This window comes from Apostichopus japonicus, chromosome 16 (assembly GCF_037975245.1).
Source record: "Apostichopus japonicus isolate 1M-3 chromosome 16, ASM3797524v1, whole genome shotgun sequence".
Lineage (NCBI taxonomy): Eukaryota > Metazoa > Echinodermata > Holothuroidea > Aspidochirotida > Stichopodidae > Apostichopus > Apostichopus japonicus.
This window is the reverse complement of record NC_092576.1, coordinates 24,076,111-24,099,142: the sequence shown is the minus strand read 5'-3', so window position 1 is coordinate 24,099,142 and position 23,032 is coordinate 24,076,111. Positions and strand designations below refer to the sequence as shown.

The window sequence follows — 23,032 nt, the reverse complement described above, 5'->3', positions numbered from 1 at the left end:
CCTGCTAATCGGGCAAGTAGAGAACACATCACCGTACTAGCAATATATCAAGAATTTCAAACCGACTACATCTAATTGTTTTTGTAAGTTGGCCGATACAAATTGCACAGTAGATAGATAGATAGATAGATAGATAGATTCTTTATTCAATCAATGAGCAATAAAATTACACATCGAAAATTAAAACATTCCTCAAGCTCCTTAGAATAGAAATAGTAAAATAGAATAATAGAATAATATGTGCAAATAAAAAATTACAGGTTATTATAAAGTTTGACGGCAGATGGAAAGAAACTGGCGGTAAAACGCCTGTTCCCTCTAAAGGTACGGAGTCTGCGGTGCGATGGCAAGAAATTGAAATATGCATTGGCAGGGTGATCAGAATCGCTCAAAATGAGCTGCGTTCTACGAAGAGACCTGTCTATGTAGAGCGACTCCAGGGAAGGGAGATCAACGCCAATTATCTTTTCAGCTGACCTGACCACTGCAGATAATCTGCTGATATCATCTTGCGTGGCCCGGCCAAACCAGACAATAATCGATGACGTCAGGATACTCTCGACTATTGCACGATAGAAATTAATAAGTATACATTGATTGAATCCATACGATCTCAACTTCCGCAAAAAATATAGACGTTGCCTAGCTTTCTTCAAGATTTCTGTACAATTTACTGACCATGTGATATTATCGGTAATATGAGTACCAAGAAATCTAAAACTTGACACCTGCTCGACGATGTCTCCTCCGATACGTAGTGGTTGCATATCTGGCTTCTTCCTCCGAAAGTCAAAAATCATCTCTTTAGTCTTGGAAACATTAAGGAGTAGGTTGTTCTCATTACACCAATGTATGAGGGATTCAACCTGTTCACGGTAAGTCGACTCATCATTGTCCGATATGAGGCCAGTGAGGGTTGTATCATCAGCAAACTTGGTCACGAGACAGTTCGGGCTATAAACCTTACAATCATACGTAAAAAGTGAATAAAGTTTCGGTGAGAGAGGGCAACCCTGTGGTGTACCAGTACTCAATGTTAACACGGAAGAAACATTATTACCAATTCTAACAACCTGAGGACGATTCACAAGAAAATCTAAAATCCAGTTACAAATAGAAACCGGGAGCTTGAGGTCATTGATGAGCTTAGAATGCAGTTTAAAGGGGATAATAGTATTAAAAGCCGAGCTATAATCTACAAATAAAACTCTAGCATACGAATTCTTGTTCTCAAGATGCTGTAAAATTTCATGAATGTTAATAGATATTGCATCGTCCACACTTCTATTTGATCTATAGGCGAATTGGCAAGGGTCAAGGTCAGATGGCAATTTAGAGCATAAATACTTCAATACATGTTTCTCAAAAGATTTCATAATAACAGAAGTCAGTGCCACAGGTCTATAGTCTTTCAGACTGGAAGCAGAATTGTTCTTAGGAACCGGGATAATGGTGGCTTCCTTCAAACTGTTAGGAACTTTTTGCAACCTCAACGACCAGTTAAAGATGTCAGTGAAAACAGTCGCGAGTGGATCACTACAGCGCCTCAACAGTCTTGGGGAGATACCATCAGGGCCGGCAGCTTTCCTTTCCTTTAGACCCTTGAACGCTCGTCTCACATCGTGTTCAGCGATCTCAAATGGTGGCAGTACATCGTCGCATGGCGCGGGTACCGGGACACTGGTATTCTGGCGGTCAAATCTGGCATAGAACTCATTCAGCTGGTCGGGCAATGTGACATCATCGGTGTCAGCGGTTTTCGCGGGACCTTTGTATTGTGTGATCAGGCTCAAGTTCGACCATAGAGCTCTAGCGTCGCCCGATTCGAACTTCTCCTCAACCTTGTCCCGGTACGCCCTCTTCGAGTCCCGGATAGCTTTCTTCAAATTTGATCTGGCCTGCCGGTAGGATTCCGGATCGGTATTCCGAGAACGATAAGCAGCGTCCTTGGCGACGAGCTTGGACCGAATGGACTTATCAAACCATGGTTTACTGTTCGGATATGACGTCACCGTTTTTGTAGGTAAACACTGTTCTTGACAAAAGCGTAAATACTCCGTCACGGCGACAGTGAATTCATCCAGATCATCGTTACTCTTGAAAACATCCCAATCAGTCCTATCAAAACAATCAATCAACTGATCGACCGAAGACTGGGGCCAAAGGATTACCTCCTTCTCGATCGGTTTAGATTGCTTGAGTTCTTGTTTGTAGGCCGGTATGAGCAGGACTACCGAATGATCCGATTTACCAAGACTGGGGCGTTCGACAGATTTGTAAGCTGATTTAACCTTGGAGTAACAATGGTCCAGAGTTCTCCTCCCGCGAGTCGGACAAGTAACGTGTTGTTTAAAGTTAGGGAGTACGGTCCTCAAATTAGCTTTGTTGAAATCCCCGGCAACAATTGAAAGAGTATCCGGATCTAAATTCTCGGCTTTTGTAATGACGTTTGCGAGATCAGTAAGTGCCACCGTTGAATTGGCCCCTGGATGAATATAAACAGACGTCAAAGTCACTGATGAGAATTCCCGAGGTAGGTAAAATGGCCGACATTTGATAGTCAAATGCTCCAGATCCATGGTACAACCTCTCGAAATAGTCTTAACATCTGTGCACCATTGATTATTGATCATGAAACACACACCACCTCCCTGGGACTTCCCGGTAGCGGCCTGATCCCTATCGTTACGATAAATAGAGAATCCAGGTGGTTGTACAATAGTGTCTGGGTGGGTGGGAGTCAACCATGTTTCCGTGAAACAAAAGACGTTACAAAACATATAGTCTCTCATCGTTTGAATGCGGCAGAAAAGTTCATCAGCTTTATTATACAAGCTCCGGACGTTCGCCAAGATCATACCAGGTACCGGTGTTCTGTTCCAGCGGCGTCGTGATTTAACTAGCCGTGATTTAACGGCGTCTCCCAATCATGAGATCCCCGGTTCGATTCCCCGCCGACAGCAATGTGTGTCGTCTGGCAAGGGTGTTGTTCAATAACAACTTCCCGACATGGACGTTAAATGGATGTGTGCCGAGAGATTGGCTTCGGTCAGCTTGCGAGTCTACAAGCCTCCATGGCTTCTTTCGCGAGTTCCTGCTTGCGGGAAGATCACATATACATACATACATACATACTAGAAGACCCCCTCTCTTACCTCGCTTACGGTTTCTGCGGCGTATAGGCCTAGGCTTGTTAGGCTGGGCCGTCGGCAGGTCTCGAACACACCCTCCATTTGTTAAGTCAGCAAAAATATCAGGCTCCAAACGGTTGAAATTACCTTGAACATTAGGTCTAAGTAGAAGCAGTTCCTCCCTTGAGTATCGTAACAATAAACAGTTCACAGATGTTAGTAGAAGGAGAAAAATCATTAGAATTCTCGGAGCTCGAGCGAACACTTCACCATTGACCGGCGCCATATTGTATCCTCAGTAATTACCATTCAGTAATTTACAACGACAAATATGTAATTAAATATGGCAGTTGCATTATGCCAACAAAAATGACAATCACATATATTATATATATGCATGTCCAATTATAATATTGAGTTTGTTTTCCTTGACTGTTAAATTGACCTGTTTCTTATCGCGTAAATGGTATTTAAAGTTGCAAATATACAAATACAAGTTACTACACTCTGAATACTTCTCGCTCATCATTTAATCACTCGTTCTGTTATGCTCAGTTGTAAATCGCCTGTACACTTGACATTGCCGTGTTACCTGTGAAGGTTCCATGTCAATTAAATGTTTCCACTTTGAGTTACAGCAAAAATCGATTTCCACTTAATTTGACCTCTCAAATTGAGCTTCCGGCGGTCTGTGAGACACGATGGTTTACACTGGGGTACCTCGCCAAGTTTGAAGACAATTTACTAAGCCGTTTAGGAGTTTCTTTTGCTACAAAAGTGCGTAGTGTGCGTCGTTTTTTAGTTACATGGTTCAATGTGCTATTTCTGTAGAAATCCGGACGGTATGGTTTGAAATTTCACACCCCCTTCCCCTCACACAAAACAAAAGTGTCTCTGGCCAAAAAAAGGAATATCCTCAAACTTACGTGAATTCTGCCGAAAATGTATTCACATCACATTCATAAGTACGTAATATATCACATATTCACTTGTTAGTTGTTCTTATTTATCATGTCATTGTATAAACAATGATAACCAATTGTGGTTTGACTATTAACGGCGGTTAGGTTACAGGACGAAAATTAACAATTTAACACAAGGATTACCAAAATGTGTAGTGCCTAAGCGACATAATGAACGTAGCAATACGCAGGTATTGACCTGGCTTAAGCCAATTTCTAGCGAACTTTAGAAGGGGGCAAGGTGAGGCTAATGCACAACAAGGAATAATTGATTACCTATATATAAGTTTATAGGGTTTATGTCCATTTTTGGAAGGTGGGTGTCAACTCAGTTAGTTAATATTTTGTGCTTGTAGATGAAGGGACCAATGCCAATCTTAGAAGTATCTTCATGTTTAGGCTTTTCTTAAAAAAAAAAATCAATTTAATGATATATCAATTTTTTTATTGGATATTGCCAAGCAATAATGGTAGTTTGGTCCCTGATAAATACCTGTTACATGGCCAGCTAAGAAGAGTAATGATGTTGTATATTTATAGTATTTATTTATATAAAAATTCATTTTAAATATAAGTACATTTGTCATACCATATTTCACCTTACAGTTTGTCTACTTATATATGTGTGCATATCTCACAGCACCACTCACTATCGCTGTAAGAAGTATGATGATGTGAATTGCTCTACGAGTTGACTTATTATATTATTACTAGCTCTGTAATGTAATGTAAATAAAATTTTATATAGCGCACTACGCGCGATGCATCTGTGCGCTTTACAAACAATCTAGAAAATACAATGCCATAAAACAATAAAAAGAAAAAACAGTAAATACATATTAACATCTACAGAAATATACAGGAATATGAGATCGAAAAACTATTAAAAGTACTAGTGAAGCGAAAAGCGATAAAACAGATTGACTACAAAATCTACAAATTGAATGCTAGAAAGTGATAATTCCAAGTGAAGTTAGAACCTAAAAATCAACACGACAGAACAATATAAAACAGATATAAACAGGAATATGAGATCGAAAAACTAATAAAAGCACTGGTGAAGCGTAAAGCGATAAAACAGAATGACTACAAAATCTACAATTTGAATGCTAAAAATTAAAAAATTCCAAAAGAAGTTAGAACCTAAAAACTAACACGACAGAACAACATAAAATCTAAAAAATCCTAGAATCCATCATTTGTAGTGCTCTTGAAAGAGATGCGTTTTCAGGTGTTACTTGAAGGAGGGGAAGTTCGTGATCATCCGAATTCCTGGAGGCAGCTCGTTCCAAAGATCAGGTGCGGCACCGAGAATGCTGTAGGGCCAAAACTAACACGACAGAACAACATAAAATCTAAAAAATCCTAGAATCCATCATTTGTAGTGCTCTTGAAAGAGATGCGTTTTCAGGTGTTACTTGAAGGAGGGGAAGTTCGTGATCATCCGAATTCCTGGAGGCAGCTCGTTCCAAAGATCAGGTGCGGCGACCGAGAATGCTGTAGGGCCATAGTACTTCTTGTTATTGGTGTTGCGCGGAACGAGAGTGAACGGCTTAGAGCGAAGGGCGCGTTTGGGTACCCGAGGTGTGATCAGCTCAGACAGGTAAGACGCTGCCATTCCGTGTATGCATTTAAATGCAGTAATTAAAATTTTGAATGTTATGCGTTGGTGTATAGGTAGCCAATGTAGATCGTAAAGGACAGGAGTGACATGTTCGTGTCGTCGTGAACGAGTGATCATGAGAGCGGCTGCGTTTTAGATAGTCTGTAGAGGATGAAGTGCAGTTTTAGAAAGACCGTTCAGAAGAGCATTACAACAGTCAAGACGGGATGTAATAAAAGCATGAACTAAGCGTTCTGTGAGGGTACGGTTTAAAAGGCGACGAATTCGACCAAACTTCCATAAGCCGATTTGCATATTTGATTGATGTTCTCTTCCATGAGGCCAGATTGATCGAAATATACTCCTAAGTTGCGAACTAGTGGTACCGATGAAACTTCGGAAGATCCTACACGAAGCGATTCTAGTTTATTAGCGGCTTTAAATTTAGAAGTGAAATGAATAACCTCAGTCTTGCTGTCGTTTAGTACCAGTAGATTCTCTGTCATCCAGACTCTTATCTCATCAATACATGCTTCGATTCTAGATTGAGCGTCGCCCTTGCGTTTGAAAGCGATGTATAGCTGGGTGTAGTCTGCAAATAACATGGGTTCCAATCCGTGACGAATGACGATCTCCTCGAGTGGCGCCGTGTAGAGGATGAAGAGTATTGGTCCAAGCGTTGTTCCTTGCGGGACGCCGCATATGGGTGTGGTCTCGTCTGATTTGTTACTGCTTCCTGTCTTTAGGTACGAACTGAACCATTCCAAGACGATACCAGTGAAACCAAAGGTGAACTCAAGACGATGTAGCAGGATATTGTGATCAATGGTTTCGAAAGCGGCACTCAAATCCAAAAGTAGCAATAACACGTCCAGTTTCTTATCTAGGGCCACCATTGTGTCGTTATGGACACGTATTATTGCGGTCTCGGTACTGTGGTTCACCCTGTATGCTGACTGAAATTTCGGCAAAAGTCCATGTAAGGCGAGGTGCGCGTCGATTTGCTTCTTCACAGCCTGTTCTATGAGTTTTGCTATGTATGGAATTTTTGCAACTGGACGATAGTTCTTCAGCACGTTCTCATCCATATTTGCCTTCTTTAGCAGAGGGCGTATAACTGCGAGTTTGAGACTTCTTGGGAAAATTCCACTCACGAGAGAAGAGTTGATGATCCTAGTCAATATCGACACTGTGACCTTGCAGTTTTTCACAAGTGTGGTGGGTAAGGGGTCGAGTCTGCAAGATTTTGATGTTGAAGATCGGATTAGTTTCTCCACAAACTCGTCAGTAATTGGAATGAATTCTGTTAGGTGATGAGGTGGATGGCCAGGTTTATGTGGTGCCACAGGAACAGGTAGACTGTCGAAGAATTCGGAAAATGCGTTAGCTACTTTGCTCATTGGAATATGAGATGGCATTACAGCGGTTACAGCTGTTTTGACGCCAATCAAATCATCAACGACGTTGAAAAGCTGTTTGGAAGACGCTGTCTCAATCCTACCGCGATGGAAGGCAGTCTTGGCCGTGTCGATGTTCCGATGATACACGTCCGAAGCGGTTCGGTAAATCTGCAAGTCGATTGACATTTGAGACTTTTGCCATCGTTGTTCCAGCCGGCGGACATTCTTCCGCTCACCAGTGAGTGTGTTCGTTCAGCTCTCAAGGTTTTGTCATGTAACTTTAAATAATAAAGCAAGTATTGCGTATATAAATGCTGACATGGGTTACCCAGGTGCATCCACACGCACTGTTAATCTCTGTAGGTTTATTTTTACTACAAATCACACGAGATTTTGTTTCCTATAATGAAGACTTATTTGTTTCTTAATGCAAAGTAGAAGTAATTTCCCTATTTTTCTCACTTAAACATATATAATTTTAAAGTCATTAGTTGCGATCGACATAATTCATAGGCACCTTAATCACTATTATTCACTTACGTGGTGATTTGTTTTTGGAGTATTTGACGGTCATGTTGTTCATTTCCTCCTTGCAATGCGAATGTCATACGTTTTTCCCTTCTTTCCAGTGTATATAGTACTTCCGTGAAACTGCGGTACAATGCACACAATATGCACCCGTTGTACTTCGTGCAAAGTAAATACGGTGGTACCGTGAGTTTGCTGAACGAATATGATTGGTATTGGGTAAACAATAGTTGCAATCCCTGAAAACAGTAAACAATGCACTGTAATATACGGGGGTTGCACCTAGTGTACTCTAAAGTAAGTTATATAATGTAGCAGTTGATCAAATATGACTAATTTATATACAGTAGTTGTGTGGCTTTCAGCCATAACGTCAGTGAACGTTCGTGCACTTAAACGGACAATCATTGAGTATTTTTGCTATTTTTCTGTTCGCTCTAAATCTTTCAATAGATCAAACTGAACAAATTAGAACAACCTCTTTAGAAGAATCTTCTTTTCATTTTCTCTGAATTATTATTATTCATCATTGTATAGACATTCATATTCCGGTAGCGTTATCATTGTCATAAACGATGACCTTCAAACTAATTGTTACTTAAACAACAAACGATTCTTCTGTTTCCTTAATTATTATCTGGACTCATTTGATCTATTATGCTATTTCATTTTCGTTACACTTGTATCATAAATCAAAATCAGTTTTGAAATAGTGCCCTCCCCCTATACACCTGTGTTGGTCTCAGAACCAACATGCACACACGGAAGTGAATTTCATCAGTCATACAGCACATGTCAGGGTTCTAGAGATGACATCGCAAGATCCTAAGTCTGGAATATGTTTAATGTTGTCCTTTCTCTAAAAATCACTACATTTGGCTCATTTTTGTCGGCACTATGACACCACTTACTATCTACGTTTGGATTCGTTTCTTTCGTAAGTTAAACAAAAAACGACATTAACTTGACCTCATGATGGTGTCGTCACCGTTGCTTTATTGCAACCCTTTGTGTCATACGGCTCTCGAACAAAGAATTGAATGTTCCAAGACAGTCGAACCTAAAATTATGCATAACAATACCTTCACATGTTAATATTTGAATAAAACGGCTGAGTAGAGCTTGTTTTGGACATCCTCATTGTCCAGAAGTTATTATTCAGTTTATACAAAAAAACATATCCACCTACACACCTCATTGTTCAGAAGTTAATTTCAGTAAAACTTAGAGCTATCGTACTACACACCCTCATTATCCAGAAGTTATTTTCAGTATACACTTAAACAAATCCTACTACACACCCCATTGTTGTTTTGGATGATGTAATTTCACAGTAAAAAGTTTCTAGATATTGACTATCGCCTGACTGGAAAGGTTCCTACCAAAAGCTCCCTCACCTTGGTAACTTTGAGCGAGATACTATACATTCAATGGCTTCATTGCGGACGAAATTATCATGTATGTTTTATTCTGGCTAAATATCATTTCCTCAATAGATATTATCCGACCTGACATTTTCTACAGGGGAACAAGTTAATATGTACATGTAGGGTTTGCCAACATCACACCAACAACGTGAAATTTGGCAATCGGCTTACAGAGAAAGGGACATATTATAGGATCAGTTAGATTTAGGTGCAAATGATTTGAAACGCTGTTTATATATCATAACTGAAGAATATGTTAGAGTATGTTATGGTATGAATTAATGTTCCGAACAAAACCGTATTGCCATAGTATATCACTTCAAAGAAAAGTTGAAGTAAAGAAGCAACATTGTCATAATAAGTAGGCCCTGAATATTAGAACTGTATTCAAGATAGCAAAATGCAAGCACGAAAAAGTGGTAAATAAACCCTATATACTTGACTGATGTTAGTGACTCCAAAATATATTTCAATTAGTGGCGCCATTATGAGCAAAACGCACCAAAGCATTGCAATGGTTTTCAGATCGTACGTAATATAAACAAAGAGACTTTATAATGTTAGTGTACAAAACAATTGAAACTGTTGCTTTTGACGACAATGTGTCGACATGGTAACTGGTGTCCGCTAATGAATATAGTTGATGCGATACGGTTAATTATAATGCGAAACATACGACCAAACTGCTTCCAATTGCTTGAACCAACTTCATCATCTGTGAAGATGAATAAATGTAAAGTAACATTTATCATAGCCCGGATAGTTCAAATCATTGTATCACCTTCCGTTACTGGAAGATAATCCATGGAAACCATAAGTGTGTTAATTGAAGATGGCTCTCACAAGGAATATCGCCTTCTGCTTCATACGCACTACAGAGGAACAGTTTGTATATTGCCTTTCAGAATTGCTTCCCATGACCTGTTTGGAAAGAAAATTTATGTTTTAATGATTTCAATCAACAATAAACTGAAATTATGTAGCACTAGGCGTTTGATCCAATAAATGGATACTTAAAAACAAATCGTTTTTATCAACTTAAAAAAGTTGATGGGTCTTCATCAGAAGAAAGAACTTTTGTGGATCCAACCGTGTCCACAAGGTGCATCGACTATTCGACTAGTTTATGTCCCAAATAATACCTTATTTAAAATAAGAAAACTGCAATGTTCTCCAAAAATGTTATTCTTTGTGAGGTACATTAAAGTAGTGATCATTTAATTGCGGTTACTTCTTTGTTTTAATACAAAGGATCTGCTGAATGATCACCCCGTGTTTCGCATTCGTATAATTAAATAAAAGGAGGGGACAAGCATTATCCTGCGCCGCTTCCAATTTACAATGGGAGTTCCTACACCATGTGGAAACAAAAATGTGTGTCTACTACAAGTTAACAGCAAAGAAAGTAAGATAAATCTGATCGCTAAATGAAGTGTTATGCTGGTAGTACATTAAATGTGCTACATGGTTTCATTATATATTTCAATGACACTTCAAATATTCTTTCTCTTTGAGAGCAACTTTCAAACAAACCTTATTTCTGAGAGAGTCCTATAATACCTTGAACGTATTATTTTTCTTCTTCCATTTATGGAAGGTTTCCGCCAGTAGAGTAATATCGAACTGGGTGAATAAATGTTATAAGTATTGTTAGAAGTGTTAGAAGTAAATGTTAGTAGTAAATAAATGTTAGAAGACTTCGCAATGTGTAATAGGGTCGGCAAAAGGACTTTTTTTGACAAGAAGTTTTCGCCAAATTTTGTCTTTGGAAGAAACTTCATCACCACGTCTCATCTATTGTTAACTTTTAAACTAATATAATAGCATATTAATGCGTGTTAAACCACTTACAGAGTATAGCGAGGTTACAACATGTTCGTAACATTCTATCCAATTAAACTGAACAGGAAATGTATCCCAAGTTTAGGGTTGCTCATTTAATGGAAAAAAATGTAATATTTACAATATGGTAATTATTCTCACTGGGACAAATCAAATTAAAACTAGATAAAAGTATCTCTTCTGTAAGTGATTTCGTAAGGATAGAAACATTGAACAACTAATGGCTACTCATTTTGATGACGAATAACATATTCCATATAATTTACATAATCGATATGTTAAATAAATTGTTTAAGGCGACACAATAATACTATGACGTCGAATGTAGCTTACGTGGTATATGTTCTTCCTTGTACTTCGTTAAGATCATTGAGCCCTGGGTTAGTTGTCGTTTATCGAGGAGATTAATTAGCGGATCAGTATTGCCAGGAGTGATGAAACACATCGCCTCGAGTTTGTCAAAGAGTTGTATCCCGTCTTCAATCTGGTCTGCATCCGAACGCGGAATATCACTTATTTCATAACATAACCATTTCACGTCTTTCTTAGAAAGCGTCTTTGCAACGTCGACTAAAGCAGTATGAAACATGCTCTTTTGGTTTTCCGCCATCCTGTGATAAAGTTACAAAATCAAAAACGGCACCAGTGTTTGTAATAGAGGCAGTGGCGTAGCCAGCGGGGGGGGGGGGGGGGGGGGGGCAGGGGGCGGGAGCCCCCCAGTTGAAATGCTCGCCCCCCCCCCACTTGCCCCCCCCCCCCCCAATGGAATTATTGACTGAGAAAAAAAAAACTTGAATGCACACTAAATATGTTGCTGGGCCTATGTGCATATTACCATGGTTTTTATGCAATTTTTATTCTTTACCTTTTACCTAATTCTCTATCTGCGAAATTGGGTGGCCAAAATAAAAATCACTTCCATGGGAACATTGCCTTGAAAAATAATTTGACCCAAGCAACAGCGCAAAGAATGCCACTGTCTCTGTATTGTCAAATGTGGAAACGGGTTGGCGATTTAATTAAACGGTCTCCGCGGCACTCACAAGCGGAGGCTATGTTCAGTTTATGTTCACAAGGTTATCCCTGATCCCTGGATTGTGTTCCGAAATGATTCACACGTGAGTGAAGTGTATGGCAGAATGAATATCACAGTATTTAGAAACAATTTGCATTTTGACTGAAACTTACAACATGTTTTGCTACGCCTACGCGACCAATCGCGATGTGTTTCTTGGGTTAGGTACATTCAACACAGAACAGCCTAGTAGTCTATATACGTTTGTGTTTCCGTAGTGAGCTCATAGGCCCAAGGTGACCAGACGTCCCCGATTTTCGGGGACAGTCCCCGATTACAGTGTGCTGTCCCCGATGAACAAGTGTCCCCGATTCGTCAAAATGTTCAGGAATTTCGAAAATATCCCACATTATTAGTGAAATAATTGTAAAAAATAAAATTTAGTCAAGTGTGCAGTTGCAGAACGGAACTTATAACCAGTATTTCAGGTGGGCCAGTGTAAGGGGAAACACTGTTAAAAATATTGATCGATCTAGCCTAGCACTCTTTCGACCGTATAAATGGCAACTACGGCGACACAACGACACTTATAGTGTGAGCATGAGCAAATCACAAGCTCTCAAAGAACCACGTAAAGTAAGTGGATTTCATTTAAGAAAAAGCTACATTTTTTTAAATAAAATTGGTTTAAAAAGTGCTTCAAAGTATCACCATTTTACATCTAAGCACCTTAGGCACTTAAAAATTTTCCAAAGGAAACCCCTCCCCCATATCAGTCACGCAATAAATGTCCCCGATTTCAGTCACGAAAATATGGTCACCTTGTAAATAGGGCGCGAAATTCGTTGATAAGTTCGCAGACAGTCATCAGAATAGGCGAATTAAGCTTCGTTAGACTGTTTGAGTGAGCCCTAGAAAGTGCAAAAGAAGGGCCCGAAGGGGGAATGATAACATTTTTTGTTGATTGGGGGGGGGGGTGGTTACACTCCCAGGCAAGTCAGATATCATGCTGATCATCTTTGAATACTGACAGAAAGATCATAGTCTATTCAGATTTTTAAAGAATTATCGATGACTTTTTTAGTGATCTGTTTTATCGTTAATAAAACCTATGTGGAAATAACATAAAACGTCAGCTAACTAGAGTGACCATCTGTACCCTACATTGCTGACACAATACCCAATTTGCCACAGTTTGTCATGCAAACTGTTTGGTATGTCTTTTGTACTAGCTTAGTCTGCCCCACCAATCAGACCCTTCGCCCCCCCCCCCCCTTTGCCCCCCCCCAGATGGAAAAGTCTGGCTACGCCACTGAATAGAGGAACTTGTCGATTGGTTACAGTATCGCATGTGATTGATTACTCTCATATAATATATCTTGAATTTGAAGATATCAATTATGTCTTAATGACTGAGTTATGTGCTAGTACATGAAGCTTAAATCATATCAGGTAGGGTAATAAATGCAGTACACGATACAAACGATCCACACAGATATCTTATAAGATGTCCAATCACTCAAATATCCCGTAATACCCGACCAGCTTATCTTTAATGACAGGATGTACAACAATCCTAGACGGTGTGATCGGAACTATGACCCACACGCCCTTCGTTACTCATGCCACCGCCTCGTATTTTTTTCTGCACTGATTATTATCAGTACATTGCATCTATGGACGACTAACGTAATGGATACGTTTACACAATGCACACAGTTCAATAAACGTTCACTACGTGTCCATTTCTTCACTTTAGTGTAGCGTAGTCCTTAGCATTACTTTCGACGTTTCTTATATATTTACTTTCATTGGATACCGTGACTTTGTTAAACATCTCCTAAGAGAAATACTGCGTACTTAAAATGCAGTCTTGCGACGATCAGAGAGGTAGCCTGCAAAGGAATACGAATTATCTCTCAATTTTCTGACAATTGAAAAAAGGTTTAGATAATATTAAGTAGTAAACTAGACCATGTTTAACAGTTTAGCCACTTGCAGACTAATACGGTAGCTGTTAATAATCAAATGTTCTCGTTCACAGTTAGTACACGTTTACACTGGTAATGGACAAACGAACCTACATTCCACATAAAGTATGTTTAAACGGCTAGTTACCGTTAGAGAAGATGCGGTACTCAAAATGTACTTTGTTACATTGTTTTTGTAACATTGCTTATTGTCATCATAAAGTTTGGTCTGCACTTCACAGGTTTCCAAATGATACAATGAAACATTCCATTTCATCTTCAGTGAGCTTTGTAACAGCTACTTTATATGATAAACTTGCAAACTACTGTGTTAATATTAGACGTCAGACGTTATGTATGAGTTACCATAGGCCTTATATTAGACGATAAATGTAATATATGAGTTAGCATAGGCATAATCTCAAGACTTTTCAAAATATATTGCTTCAATGGCTCATTCGTAATATTATCCCGGTCATATTATGTGGTTGCATAGGTGAATCGAACAATGCTTTTAGCTACGACTGACTCTTACTCAGTCTGTCAAAAATAATCCGCGGGTTACTTTTCAATGATGTAAATGATATAATAATTAATAGTTATAATAATTATAACACTTATATGGTGCTCATTATTGCACGTAAACATACATTCAATGGCACCTTACAAAAAACGATATGGAAGAACTTGTTGTCAAAAGTGGCTTACCTAATACTTCCTTATTCTCTACTGAACAGTTGAATGTAAAGTGTCTTGATGGTGACCATCTTTGTCATGCGACACGTGCTGTAATGCGTGTATATAGCAACGATATATGGTAAAACAAGCCTTGCCAGTGTGAACGAATGCCTGCCACAGCAAACTGAAACTAAAAATGAAAGAGAGTAAAGTCCATGAAACGAAAGCCGGACATCTTGTTTACATTAAGGCTATTATATACTTCTTGTGGTATATATCAGTATATGTTGGGGGTAGTCAGTTGTAATAGAGTCGCTGACGAACAGCAATTTCTGCCATAAAGCATATGGAAAAGTTTAGGCTATAAAAGAGCATTTGCTCTACAAAGCTACACAGACTAAAATCCGCCGATGTTATGAGTCACCGGTATGAATATGCATATTGACAGGCGGACTGTTTCATTACCGACATGGGGATTGTATTTGTTTCTAAATGAATTGATGCTAAAATAATTATAGCAGTGAATGTAAACGAACACTGAGACATGACGTTGTGTTTATACATTTATTTGTCTGCACACCTTTTAATCGAACTTGAGAAAATAACATTTATTAGGCAAACTCATGTATTTGACTTAATTAACTGGGGTACATGGAGTTACCCACTTACAGTGGTATCTTCCAAACAAACAACCAGTGATAGTCCTAGCGATAGCTTTAGCCTACGTACATACGAGTGTTAACCTAACTGTACGAAACCATATGCATTAATACATAAAGCACGGTAGGCCTGTACGTTCGCTACAAACGTTTACGTGGGCAATTTATATCACTATATGCATCCTATTTCAAAAGAAACTATGAAATAGGATTCTCAACTTGTTAATTTATGTTTATTGCAATGTCGTCATCTTATTTCATTGCATATTACCACCCAAATCTCGAAAATCACCTCAGAAATCACAATACGATTGTCGGACGAAGCATCAGTGAGAATGTTGTTGATACACAAGCTGATTCGTGACGTAGCTCATGAATAAATAATGAGGCGTTATAATGAGGTTTTCGAAGAAAAATTTCTAACGGAAACTTTCATTCGATGGAAAAAAGACATACAGTGAACATTAACCAATCAGAAATAGCCTTATATAATATGAAAGAACAGAATTTGAAGTTAGTTGCGCAAGTTTAGCCATGCAGTTTGATCAAACGGTCTGAGAATTCGAGTAGTTTGAAGTTAGCGTCTTTGTAGAATAAACGAATATGCAAGCACATAAATCCGACTGGACTAAAAATTTAAACTTTTTCAATCGGAAAACGACATACAGTAAAGTTCAGATTAATGATGATTTGTTAAAAGATTATGAAAGAGAAATGTTTAAACTACTGTAATTTGTTTTAGCCTATATCAGTAAATGATATCGGTACATTGATTTTTTTAAAAAGATCGCGATACGGTCGTTTTGGAAGGTATAAAACACACACTTAAGGCCCGAGGTCGACTATGCACGGATCAAATGATCGCCACCTTTCCATATGATACATATTAAGATTTACATGCGAGGGAATCCGTGCGTTCCATGGCAAGTAGCCATAAGACACTTCCGGCTCGAACAAGGGGTCCATGTGTATATGGCAATAATCAGCTGGGATTTAGCTCAGTTAGCGTGCCCACTCTATATTTTACTGCTACTCTGAAAACATCAATAGTATTATCAAAGTTTTTGTATAAGTTATAACGTAGCATGTGATGCACTGAAACTCTCCCATCGTTGACGCTTGGAGGTAAGTAATCATTTTTTAACCTGTTAAATCCTTGTATAATTGGAGTTATTCAGGGACTTAATATTATATTAAATATTATCGACCATTTTCGTGTTTGTAAAACTTGGCTAGGGTCCGCTATCCGACTGTACAAATTATGCCGGGAGGAGAATTTTTTTCCCAAACAGGTTTGCAAGTGTGCGTAAATAGTCGTTCATGATTGGTCGGTAAAGTTACGTCATCACCATAGACCTTCACTTCGAGGTTCTGCGTCCATTTGTTGTAACAAAGATATACCCGTTCAAAATTACCCGTAGCTTTTCGTTCGTATATTTAGATATGTTTGGAATTGGTTTAGACATATTTAGCACACTAGTATTGTATGATCTACTTTGATCGAGGTTTTCTATGAAGGCATTAATCGATAACATCGCACAGTGAAAGTTTCGTACAGGGTGCATCACATATGCGCTGTAGGCCTATATGAATTATAACTCTGTACACAGTGCATACTATACACTATACTGTTTTGCGTATACTCACTCAAGACTCGTGAACTCGCGTCGTGAAGTTGCTTTTAGTGTAGGCTTACCCATTCCACGAAACGAATTCTGATTTCAATAGAACGGCTCACGAATCGTGGATAACGTAAACACGAACCAAATATAATGTAGCGTATGTATCATAAGTGAGGTCAACATGTAATCCACGCACTAAACTCTGCACACAGTGCAGTGACGGAAATATATCACACTATACACTATACTGTTTTGCGTATATTCACTCAAGACTCGTGAACTCGCGTCGTGAAGTTGCTTTTAGTGTAGGCCTACCCATTCCACGAAACTAATTCTGATTTCAATAGAACGGCTCACGAATCGTGGATAACGTAAACACGAACCAAATATAATGTAGCGTATGTATCATAAGTGAGGTCAACATGTAATCCAAGCATTAAACTCTGCACACAGTGCAGTGACGGAAATATATCTCATATACACTATACTGTTTTACGTATATTCACTCAAGACTCGTGAACTCGCGTCGTGAAGTTGGTTTTAGTGTAGGCCTACCCATTCCACGAAACTAATTCTGATTTCAATAGAACGGCTCACGAATCGTGGATAACGTAAACACGAACTAAATATAATGTAGCGTATGTATCATAAGTGAGGTCAACATGTAATCCAAGGATTAAAAGTAAAGTTAGGGCGTTTGAAGGGAAACCCCTTTACTAGACTCGATCAAGTGTCAGTGCGGTAACTCAGTATATGTCTTCGAACTTCCAAGCGATGGTCATTATTGATGCTGACGTCACGAGCAATCTGATTGGCTGAAAACTCCGTAATTGCAAACCTGTTTGGGAAAAGAAAATCGCTGCCGGGAGAGGGGAGCCATAGGCTAGCGTAATGTTGAGTAGACATATTGTGGGTTTCATATACTTATATTTAACTTGTTTCAATGGAGCTGTATCTTTTTAAATATTCTACAGGGTTTACTTCATGGTCAATGTGACATTAATATTTTAAAGAATGTAATACTTAAGAGATAAATTCTAGGGGCCAGTTAAACGAAGGGGGCTCACATACACGAGATTTCGATTATGTTCTGGGAGAGCGTCCTCTGTTTCAGCTAAGATGGCGACGCCCTGGTAACGTTACATTCATAATATTGTATATGTATACAGGGTGAGGTTCTTAAAGTGTAGCTACTGAACGTACCATAACAGCGTACAATGTAAAACAAAAATCGTAAAGGTTTGTCTTGATTTGAATTATTGTTTGCGGAGCGAGTGGATTTTTCTTAGTTAAGATCACAATACGATTATTCTAACACCAACGTAGAGCGCAACTTGGTTCCTCGTTTTACTGGTAATAAAGTAGAACTTTCGCTGGATGAACGAAAAACTATCAGAACGCTTTTTTATTGCTGAACATACGTTTGACCAGGATATCCGGAAAGTTAATGTTACTCTTTCCAACAGGTAATGTATATCTCTGCAAGTCTTCTTGGTGTTGACTAAAGCGCACATATGATTAATGTTAAGACACGCTACAGTACGTAAACCCGGTTTCCGTAAACCCTTCGATCGCGACATACACGCCAACGTCCACATTTGCACCAAACTTACTTACCAACGAGGTAACCATAAGCTCTTTCACGACACAATATTTTATCTTTAATGGCAGGATGTACAACAATTCTAGACGGTGTGATCGGAACTATGACCCACACGCCCCTCGTTACGCACGCCACCGCCTCGTAGGCCTATACTTTTTTCTGCGATGGTTATTATCACTACATAGCTTCTATGGACGACTAACATAATCGATACGTGTTCACAGTGCAACATGTTCGATTAACGATCATTACATGGCCATTTCTTCACTTTAGGGTAGCGTAGCCCTTAGCCTTGCTCTCGACGTTTCTTATATAGTTACTTGTATTGGATACCGTGACTTTGTTAAACAATTTTGAATAGGAAGGGCATATAGGTACTGACACGTCCTAAGAGAAATATGACGCAGGGAAAATGCAGCATTGCGCCGATCAGAGAGGTAGCCTGGAAAGGAATCCGAATGTATCTTTCAATTTTCTGACATTTAATTTAAAATAAAATAAGTTGAGATACTATTAAGTAGTAAACCTGACCAGTTTTAACATTTCAGCCACTTGAAGACTAATATGGTAGATGTTTAATAATCAAATGTTCTCGTTCACAAGTAGTGAACGTTGGTAATGGACAAACGAACCTATATTCCACCTAATGTATGTTTAAATGGAGGGCAGTCAAACAATTACCGCTCAATGCGTCATAACTTTCAAGTGTGCAAATACGTTCATACAGAGCGTGTGTTAATGCAATTGGAGCAAGCAAACTTTACTGTTGTATTCATATACGAGCAGCGAAGGAAGGGGGAAAACCACGTGACAAAATATATAATTCCTACAAAATCGGAAAGAGAAAGAGAAACGCATTTGTAACCGCAATTCATGAGCTTAACTTTCTCTATGCAAGATTGCTATATGTAATGCATGTAAATTACGTCACTTCAAGTAATCGATCTACATAATACCACTGTTAACAGGAAACCGGATGGATACGTCATATTAAATCTATGTAGTGAAGGATTGAGTTCAGCAAGTCATCGTTTACGGGAAACCATAGTAAACCGTGGTTGTATAATACTGTGTGTTCTCGCTTACGTTGTACTACCTCTATAAAGCAAATTGTTGTAATGTCCGTATTTCGTCAGGGAGTGTTTATGGTCACTGGTTCTTTTTAACTGAGTTTGTTTGTTTCTTAACTTAAATTTCGTAACAAGGGTACTGCAGACATATTGAGGTACGTATATGCAATTGCATTACATAGTTTGCTACCACAATATCATATTTTTGTTACTGTTTGATGTATTGCTACATTGTGTACACTATCACCTACATAGGAAAAGTATGATTACATTAGTATCGCTGTATATTGTGTTTCCTCCTGAATGTTGAGCCAATGAGGTTAAATGGTGCGAAGGCGTTGCATCCAGTCTCTCTCTGCTGAGTCGTACTAGGTCAGGACAGCTACCTAAGGATCCAAAACCCTGTAGGGATATGTTATTAAATAGTATTATTGGGAAGGTTATAGTGTTCTCCAACTGAGGTCTCAGTCTTCATGGTGTTGACTGTGGATCTGTTACCATAGAATCGCTTCTTGATGGTGGTTTAGGTTTCACCAACATACTGGATGCCGTAAACGATACAAGAGATCATATAGATGACATAAGGTTGTGCAAGGGATGTGACTCTTAATCTTGTATGTGAGTTGGGTGATGTGGTTGGTGATGGATTTGGATTCAACAATATGGTGGCTACAGACGATGTATTTCGATATACGATCAAATTTACAAGTACCTTGCTGAATGGGTGTAAGGTTAGAAGTGAGAGGTGAGACAGCAGCACGCACAAGAAGATCCCTTACAGGTTGCGTGAACGTCTGTAGGCAATGATTGCTTGTTTTTCGGGGACGGCTCGTTGGTGTCTATCTGAAGTATGGAGAATATTGTGGTTGTTAGTGGTAATTTTCTAAAGACTAGGATGGTTTGGGTGGAAAATAACACTCGGATGGATATTGATCCTGTTAAATATCCTAATTTGGGTTTGTTAAATTCTTTAATATAAATAATGTTCATATTGTTCTTATTGTTTGTACTGTTCTTAATATATCAGCGCGCCCTCTGATTGTGTGTCAATGTTTCCTTTCCAATATTATGCTGATGGGAAATGAGTCATAAATACCCTCAGGCAGAATGAAATAATATATAAGTTCACTTAAGGACTATACAGTACATATAATTGTGGATTCTCGTACGAGTATTTGGCTTGGGTTGCGTTGCACTCTGAGATATTTCGTTTTTGGTTTTAGTTTTTGTTGAAATAGAGTGATGCATTTCACATGAAGTCTTCAAGTCTCCATCTCTGTTTAAATGCATACATTGACGTAAACTTTTAGTCTGAATAATAACAAATACACCATACAATGTGTGTTGACCAACAACCAATCCTATCAAATTGACAGTGCTACTTATCATTCTAACTTTGTTTCTAACTTTATAAACATAACTTACCCACTGTAATATCATGTTTAATATTTACTTCATTGATTGCCTACTGCGTCTACGTAAGGTTTCTTCCTCTATGCTCGAGTGGAGGACAAAGAAGTGCACTTTACTGATGCCCTGAACTATAGGAATTATGCATTGTTATCTCCCTTTATTCATACAACGTTTTAAATTACACAACGTATTTGGTGTACATGCGTGGCTTATGGTTTAGACGTATACATTATATCATATCATATCCAGTTCTAATTTCGGATGAACTGGGAAACCTATAGTCTAGCACATGTTTAAATCTAGCGGTTTTATTCACCAACATAATCTTAAATTGCTGTTTACAGTATTTCTTCTGAAGGGGGAATGAATGCCTCCAATCGTCTATTGTGTCATAATTAACACAATCAACGACAGATGTGGGCATGTTGAGTGTAAGTGATGTTGAAGGAGGGAAGAAAAGTGATATCAAATTGCGTGGAATGACAATTGATATCGTATTATTCGAATAAAGTACGCTAAACTTCTTCCGCGGAATAACAATAAGTGAAAAATAATGATGATGATGTTATTCGCTTTTGTCGTGCAAGGGATCCCTTTATATTAATTCAAATTGTGTCTTTCTAAACATGTGTTGCTTTTTTGTCCTATATCCTCGGTAGAATGGCCGATACCTCCAAAGAACAAAAGAAAGCCTTCAGGACAGTGTTGGTCGATGTTGGAAAAACGCTCACAGAGAAACACATTAAATCGCTGGCATTTGAATATGGAATAACACGAGCTGATGCGGACAAAATTTCAGAAGGATGGGAACTCTTCGACATGATGTCGCAAGATCTTTCGATAGATCCTCAAAACGTTGACCCATTACTGGATCTCCTCGAAAAGAGAAACTTAAACCAAGGTTCCGACTTATTGAAAAAATACAAAGACAAATATCAGAAAGGTAATTGATTGACGTTTTTTTTCTGGTGTGGTAAGTTGTCGCCATCAGTTTTGTTTTATCTGGCAGTAGACACTGCACTGATTTCTAAGTTACATCTGATTATTGTTTTGTTTCTTTTCCAAAACGATAGTAGCTAGATAGGAACAAATAAACGTTTAAATAATATAAGAACAGAGTAGATGTTGCAGACCCTCCCGGCATATAACTAGGTTCTTCTTACCTTCCCCTAACCCTTCCCTTCCCTTCTACCACCTAATCTTGTTGATGTTAATAACTTTACAAAGTTCTTACATTACATTTCCCTAGTAAAGTTTGTGAATGAAGTGAGATAAGGTCATTGCACCAGCACAGTTGACAAGAAACATGTCATGTAATGAGTCGCGAAATATAGTCATTGGATCCAAACTTACCTACTTTAGCCTTTTGCCTGTGTACTTGAAAGTTAGATTATGGTAAATGTTGCATATGTCGAATATTGAATATCAAATAGTGACTATGTTCTTGTTTATGGCAGAAAGAAAGTAAATGAAGCTACTCTTTAAAGAAAAACAGCTTACAATTTTTTTTTTTAAAACACAGACACTAATTCGAAGAAGTGGACGCCGCCAGCTCTGTTTAGTTACAATTTAAATTGTTAAGTGATCGTTAAGAAAACGCACCGTTTAGTATATTACAGAACACTAAACTTAATTATGTTTCAGGCGCAGCCAAAACGGAAAGCAGAACAAGTACACCACCTTCAGACAGGAAATCCGATAAACCGAATCAGGGAAATGGTGCAAACAATATTGTAGACGACGATATCATTTCGGTAATTTTGAATTTTAATGTTGATCATTGAATATAACACAGAGTTGAAGATAAAGAAGAAAAAATGGATCAATCGATACAGCAATGTGTGCTTTTTTGGTATGATATTATGATATTATATTATTATTGGCTTATTCAATGTTAATTACAATATTTGAGATATTCTTAAACGGTGACTAATAGGTCTCGTACTTAGGTATCATCAACTCAAATGACCTATAATAGTGTATTCAAACATTGACACCAGCAAAGACTTCACAATAAAATGAACAACCAAAAGGGTAAAATCATTGCCTGAAGCGACTGTGTCATCTAAGGTACCTAATGAAATATAATACTACAGACAGCAAAAATAT

The 23,032-nt window shown here is 38.4% G+C and overlaps 2 protein-coding genes across 4 annotated transcripts in view; one reads left to right on the top strand and one right to left on the bottom strand.

Moving 5' to 3' along the window:
* The window catches only part of LOC139982377 (tyrosine-protein kinase CSK-like), a 244,925-nt gene extending 226,884 nt beyond the window's left edge, over positions 1 to 18,041 (bottom strand). Inside the window, exon 1 of the mRNA XM_071995136.1 lies at positions 16,912 to 18,041. The gene's annotated coding sequence lies outside the window, so the exon portion shown is untranslated. The remainder of the gene's footprint in view (positions 1 to 16,911) is intronic.
* Positions 16,198 to 23,032, top strand: part of LOC139982376 (uncharacterized) — an 8,306-nt gene continuing 1,471 nt past the window's right edge. The window contains exons 1-3 of one of the 3 annotated variants that reach the window (XM_071995133.1): positions 16,198 to 16,340; positions 21,583 to 21,866; positions 22,568 to 22,677. In XM_071995133.1, the coding sequence (XP_071851234.1) occupies positions 21,584 to 21,866; positions 22,568 to 22,677 (393 nt within the window). In that variant the 5' untranslated portion in view covers positions 16,198 to 16,340; position 21,583. Of the gene's footprint in view, positions 16,341 to 18,179; positions 18,304 to 19,416; positions 19,666 to 21,582; positions 21,867 to 22,567; positions 22,678 to 23,032 lie in introns of those variants that run through there. The other 2 variants (XM_071995131.1, XM_071995132.1) reach the window with 2 other exon arrangements.